At 55.7% G+C, this 6745-nt stretch overlaps 1 protein-coding gene across 4 annotated transcripts in view; it reads left to right on the forward strand.

Moving 5' to 3' along the window:
- Positions 1-5565, forward strand: part of MYO18B (myosin XVIIIB) — a 125774-nt gene extending 120209 nt beyond the window's left edge. For 3 of the 4 annotated variants that reach the window (XM_090063458.1, XM_090063456.1, XM_090063455.1), the window contains 2 exons: positions 2518-3767; positions 5386-5565. In XM_090063458.1, coding sequence (XP_089919584.1) covers positions 2518-3766 — 1249 coding nt within the window. In that variant the 3' untranslated portion in view covers position 3767; positions 5386-5565. Of the gene's footprint in view, positions 1-2517; positions 3768-4460; positions 5337-5385 lie in introns of those variants that run through there. The other variant, XM_090063454.1, reaches the window with a different exon arrangement.
- The last annotated feature ends 1180 nt before the right edge of the window (positions 5566-6745 follow it).

Raw genomic sequence — 6745 nt, forward strand, 5'->3', positions numbered from 1 at the left:
GGGCTTTGCTCACCGCTGCCAGGCCGGGGGCGCGGAGGCGGTGCGGCGGAGGGAAAGCCGTTTTAAATGCCTGGTGATTTGGTAACTCCTTCGATTGCTCCCATTTCCCAGCCGCTGGGTTTGCTAACGACTGGTCTCAGCATGGAAATGACTTCGCGGGTCGGCGGAGGCAGGTCTCCGTTTGCCCCGTATTGTCTTCGAGATGCGGCTCCATCGTAACGTTCCCATGGCAACCCGCACGGTTCCCAGGCCGGGATGGTTTATTCTTGTCAAGGTAAAACTCGAGAGCTGCCTCGGCGCGCAGCAGCCCTGCCACGGTACCCGAGGAGGCATTCGCAGTTAGGGTCTTCTGGTTTAATCTCTGCTCCGCACATTTCTTTTCTCATCGTTTTTTGTTGTTAGACACCTTCAAACACCAAGGAAGCTTTCCTCCCCCTTCATTGAAGAAAAAATGATAGGCCCTAATTGACGCTCTCTGCCAGCTGCAACGTAGAACAAAATACCTGCGTGCTAACGAGCGCCAGGGTCGTTTTACAGCCGTGTCTCCGGGTTTGAAATGTTGAAAAAAAAATATTACTCATAAGCTCCCGCGCTCCTCATTTCGGAGCAAGAAGCCGAGGGAGCGTAGCCTATAGATAACGGCATGGTATTGTGTTGCTCTTCGTGGTATTTAATTTGACTCTACAACAACTCCTCAAAAAGGCCTGGTTTGGTTCTTATATACGGCATGACAAACTCCCCCCCGCAGTTGTTTTTTTTTTTTTTAATTAAACAAGGGAGAAAGGCATTTCAGCCCTTTAAACGAATGCACGCAATTTTCTTGATGAATTGCACTGAGGGATTAGCGGCACAAAGGCTAACAGTGATTGCAATCAATTTTTCCAGCCGCTGTGCCACAGACAAGGGAGGAAGGAGGGAGACGCCTTCGTTCTTGCAGCCAGGGCCTTTGCCCAGCAGCGCAGGCTCAGAGACGCTGCTGGCGGAGCGCAACAGCTCTGCTAAGGCAAAGGCTTTTGTGTCCGAGATGGGTTTCGATGGCATGAAATACGGGCTCGCAGCTGTAACCAGTGCCACGGTCTGGGGTCGTGGTCATGGGGGCCACGCGTACAGAAGCAGTGCTCTTTGATCTCCCAGCCCGTAGCGTGGCATCCTCTCCAGCGCAGACCTGGTGCCTTGCACAGGTCTCACGGGGTTTGCACGAGGTGGAGCAACTGTCCCGGCCGGTGCCCAAGGTCAGAGGGGCTAGATCTGGTGATCTGTAAGGTCCCTTCCAGCCCCTAACATCTATGAAGAGCTAGCCTGGCTGTCAGCATCGTGTCTTGTTTTCTCCGGCGGCTTCTGTAGGAGTGCCTAGCACCCTGCCAGCCCTATCGCGGGCACGGGGCATCTCCACGGCCGTGCTGCTGGCCCTTCTCAGGAGGGAGGGACGTGACACATTATTATTGCCTTATCTGCCGTCTCAGGCGGCTGACCGTAATGCCCTGCAATGAGATGTCATGGGAATGCTGGTCTTTACCCGGGGATGATGCACGTGCTCAAAAGATGGCCAGGTCTCCGCGAGATGCACCATAGCCCTTTTGCTGTGGAAGCTGCACGTTGGGAGGACGGCAATGAAAACTCCTTCACTGCTCCTTCAATTAAACCTAGCAGGTGTGGTCACGGGCAGGAGGCTTCCTAGTCCCCCACCCCACCTCAGGCCTCCTGCCAGAGTTGCCCCTTTCTACTGAAGGGGCTCCCTGCAGCTGGCTCTTCTGTAAAAGGCAAGGAGAGGAGACTCAGTGAAGCAAAGGCTAACGAGCACTGCATGCCTCTTGCCCCCATTTGGGTCTGATTTTGCATCGCAGCAAGTCTGCCGTGTCCTGGGGGCAGGTGCTTGGTGCTCTGCTTTTCCAAGGCAAACCTGCTCTGGCAGAAGCAAACCCCAAACAGAGGTCGTGTGTCCCTTTTTTTGTGTGCTGCTCAGATCCAGCCCACGGCCAGGCCTTTATTTTGCTTCTGCTGTTCATAATGACCGTCCCTCCTCGAAGGGAGCACCTGTGAAACCTACTGCGCCGTAACACTGAGATGCATGGGGGGGTGCTGGGTAAATGGCTTCATAAAGATTCAGAGCGTGCTCTCCGGGGGCTGGCAGAACTAAAAGTAACCGGCACATGTCGCTGTAATTTGTCAGGGAAAAAATAGATGTGTTGAGGTACCTCTTGGCATGACAGATTTAAGGGCAGATCACGTGACGTGCCTAGCCCCATAAGTCATATGTCCTGGCTGCTCTAGTTTATTTGGAGCCATTCAAGCGAAGTTCAGTTACCATGAAAAAAAAAAGTCTCATCTAATGAAAGGGCTGGAATTAATTGACATGCAAGAGGCAGTTTCTGCTTGATGTTTATAGTTCAGCTGAGACTTGGCGTGTAAGTGCGTGTTTGGGGATGGCAGGATGGGGGCTGGCTGAAGGATGCTGCAGTAAGAGCAAGTCAGATAACTCGAACTAACACGTGCTAACGGCTCTGCTCTGTTGTGTAGGATGACCAGAGATGTCACGGACCAGGAACCGACCCGGCCGGCGTCTTCACTCAGTGCTAGAAGAGAGCAATATGGAAGAGCTGGCACTGAGGCCACCTTTGGAAAGAGCGCAAGTCCTTTACTGGGTGTCCGGAGGTTGGAGTATGGGAAATCCCCCGTGGACAAGGAGGAGACGAAAACTGTGGATAAAGTCGGAGCCATTTCTCCATCCGTGATGAGGAGGAGGATGTCTCCTGCGGAGGAAGAGAAGCTCCCAAGTTCTTCCTCTGCCCTTTCTGAATACGTAGAGGAGCTGCGGAGGAAAAGGGCCGTGGAGAAAGAGGGGATGTTGGGGTTGGGAGACGCCTCGTCCCTGCCAATCTACCAAACGACGGGTGCGTCCTCCCTGAGAAGGTGCCGGACGTTCAAAGAGGAGGAGGATTTCCCCATAAAGCTTGGAGCGGATGAACTCACGGGACGTGAAGATGGGGCTGGAAGAGGCGGCCTCGTGCGTTCGTCCAGCTTGAAGTGCGTGGCCTTGGAGATCCCGGAGCCTGCGCGCTCGCCCGCCCTGCGAAGAGCGTCTAAGTTTGGCTCCTACGACTCGCTCTTGCAGGATGTCGATCGTTCCTGCCTGCCGCTGAGCGCGCCGACAGCAGGAGCAGACGCGCTCGGCACGGCGAGGATTAAGCCGTGGAGAAGCCGCCTGGAGCCCTCGTTAGAAGAAGCAAGCGATGCCGATCTGGGGAAAGATCCCCTGGTATTTCAGAGCAGGCGATTCGGCGATGCCCTGGAGGAAGGGAAGGAGAGAGATCTGTTCGCCTGGAAAATCCCGACTCTCAACTACGAGAGGAAAACGAACGTGGATTTTGACGATTTCCTGCCAGCTGTTCCCAAGTGCCAGCCGCTGAGCAGCCTCTCCAGGCCGGTTAGAGACAGGAAAGACAGCCCGAGGCCACTGAGTGTGCATTTCGAAGACCAGCTGATAGCTGGCAGTGCTGCCCCCTCCGAGCTAAAGACCGTTTTGAGGCAAAGTGCAAACCCCAGAGAGGTCCCTGGAAACTTCTCCGACTCTGACTCCTCAAGCTCGATTACGTCTTGCAAGAGTGCTGACAGCGTCAAGAGTCGGCCGAGGAGTCAAAGAGCAGAAGGCGACGGGTGTGCTGGGAAAGCAGCCCTCCACGGCGCCGGAGAAGAGAAGTGCTTGGAAGCCGAAGGGAAAGAGGACGACATAAATAGTATTATGATGAAGTATCTAGGAAAAGACTAAGGTAAATGTGCTGCCCTACTAACCCCGCAGAGGTGTAGCCGCTGCCCCTAACCCAGGCTTTTGGCTGCAGGTCTGCCTTTAAGCCGAGCACCGTGACCCAAACCTGCTTCTTTTGCTTGGCTCTCTTTTGAACGGCACAGCTGGCTGTTTCTGAGCTCTCGGTGCCCCGTGTTTTCCAGCCGGAAGCAGAGCGGAGGCTCCGTGCGCCGCAGGGCTGGGTGCAGAGCATCCTGCCGCACCGCGGAGCAGCCTGGGGCCACGGCTCTGCCCCGGCCCGGCCCTTCTGGGGTGCAGGGAGGGAGCAGCAAGGGCTGCGTCAGGCATCGGCAGGGCCTGGCCCGGTATCAGCCCCTCCGGAGAGGTCGGGCTGCTTCTCCCCAGTCCGTTTCTAGCGTACGGCTCCAGCGCCCAGTTGGATCCAACTCTCATATCACATCTGACACTTGGAGAATGAGGATTTATTACCAGCATCCAGGTTTGCGAGCAAGCTCCCTAATGAATGTGCCGTAACCGTAATTAAGTGTTTAAAATAGATTAGCAAACGTTATGTAAAAACACAGCCTTTAAACGAACTTATTGGATGTCAAGCTGTGACCAAATTGACGAAGCCAACACAAGAGAGGAGGATGTGTTAATAAAACATTTCTTTATGGGAAGCAGCATTTGCATAATGAAATGTCCCACTTTTCCCCAGCCTTTATTTTCATAAGCTGTCGTAAGCGGCCGCTGTAAGCTATAAAAGCCAGGAACAGCAACCAGCCAAGAAACCCTGCCGCTGTCCTGGACCGGAGAGCGGGAGGACACCTATTCGTGGAAATGGAGGAACTGCTGATTGCCCGGTGAGGGGTCCCCCCTACGGCCAGCCCCACGTGTTCAGCAAGAACGAGTCTCATGAGAGACCTTTGAACAATCCCGTGGGGTTTTCGTGTAGTGCCTTCTGGGTCGCTTGGCTGGATGTTGCTCCAGGGAAAGGCGCGTTCATGGTTTCAGTCTTTTCTTCCCTAACCGAGAAGGCTCGAAGCTCCATAATTGAAAGCTGAGGTTCTCTCACCTGACTCCAGGAGCTGGCGCTTTAAAAAAATAATCAACGAAACCCACACCAGAAGCACTCTCGTGGTAAAATTGCAAGACTGGGGGGTTGAAAGGCCGTAGGAAGAGTGCCAGGCAGAGAGGCCAGCTCGCAGTGCAGGGGCTTGGAGGATATCTGACCTGGGTTTTTTGAAGTCCAGGACTGCTGGTAGGAGCTGCAGCGGGCAGGGGAATCCAGGCCTTGGGGCATGATTAGCCAAGGGAGGGCTGCTAAGAACTGGATCAAGGGGAAGGTTTCGAGAGCAGGGTTAGCATGAGACTGGCAAACCCGGGCAAGGAGGCGGCTGCCTGAGCCAGCCATGCATCTGGCCAGCTGCTGCATGGTGCAACGACGGCTCCGGCACTTAGCAAAGGGTGAGCGAGACCCAGGGTCCCGCGAGCGCGGGAGGTGGCAGGAGCGCCCGCGGAGGAGCAGCCGGAGCCCTAAAGCGCCACGTTGCGGGCACGTCCCCGCACTGTTCATCCGTTTCTCTCTGATTTTGTCGTTTCCAGGAGCCGAGTCCTTATTTGAAGCTTTTATCATTTTGCAGATATTTGCAGGGGGAGATGCGGATGTGGCTTGTGTGGCTCCCTCCTGTCTGGAGCACGCGGCGAGGCCGGAGCAAAGGCGCGATGACGTGAGAGACAAAGCTAGAGCCGGCGCTGGGATGGGGAGCTGTGGCCTGACCTCGGAGTGGTTTATACAGAATAAAACATTTGCTTTCTTTGAATTCAGCCTCTTCTCTGCTTTCCTTTCCTTGAGGTGACAACAGCTGAAAATGCGTATATTTTGTGGGGGAAGTCCACATCGGTGCAAGTGCCCCCTCCCTTCCCCAGGGTATTTCTTCAGTTTCTGGGCTCGAGCAATAGTAACTAAAGTTCTCAGGAGCTTTTGCTTCCAGTTTATTCATGCCTTGTCTTAGGAGCCGTGCCTTTCGTGGAGCAAGAAGCCTTTTCCCTTGTCAAAAGCTAGCTGCCCGGGACAGGCAACCCTCCCTTGTGTTGGACAAGGTGTTTGTGGCACGCATTTCCCGAGTCACCCTTGCAGAACTGGCCGTGCCTGAAAATACATAGAAGGGGGATTATAATGAGCCCCCTCCCGTGGTATTAGAAGATCCGGGCATTGAGTTGGCAAATCAGGCAGTTTTCAGCATTTTTTTGTATTTGGGAGGCAGGGGGTCTTTCTATGCATCCTGCTGCATTTCTAAATTAAAGCAACTCATTACAATATGAGGCAGTTTCTTTTTGTCACCTCCACCGCGGCCCGGAGAGATGTACCGTGTCCACGAAGCCTTTCCGCCTCCTGGCCAGCTCCGGCAGGGAGGACAGGACGCGTCCGTGGCTCCTTTCAGGGGCGTCCTGGCATCACGGTGACGTGCCTTTTTCTGAAAGGGGAGCCGGGCGTGAAGGGATGGGCCAGCTGGTGAGCTTGCTTCTAATTAGAGGCATGCCACTGTTAACGAGAGAGCCCTGCCTTCTCGTTCCTCGGTTTGCCCTCCTACTGGGGGATGCTTTCTCTGTAAATAGGATGACAGCATCCTGCCGCAGGCCTGCTGACCTGACTCCCAGCGCCGGACCCCGTGAGTTGTTGGCATCGGGAGCCCCTGGCTGGGAGACCTCGGGTCTGGTCCCGGTGCCCTCCTGCCCACGGGAGAGGTGTTCGCGGCGCCAGGCTCCCCGTGTGATGCTGAGACGTCCCGCGGCGGCGTGCCCCTGGTGCTTCGGGGAGGCGGCAGGCGGTAACGTCGGAGCTGCTGCCCGATGAACTGGGCGGCGGGCCCGCCTCGCTGCAGCGCGCGGCTGAGCTCCCGGGTGAGATAACACGGGGCCTCGCACCCCGAGGGTGACCTCGCAGGCCGCGCCGCAGCGCGCATCGTATGCGGCGCACGACACCTCTGTGCCGGAGACGCG

Source organism: Crocodylus siamensis, chromosome 9 (genome assembly GCF_052110815.1).
Source record: "Crocodylus siamensis isolate JL-2025a chromosome 9, ASM5211081v1, whole genome shotgun sequence".
Lineage (NCBI taxonomy): Eukaryota > Metazoa > Chordata > Crocodylia > Crocodylidae > Crocodylus > Crocodylus siamensis.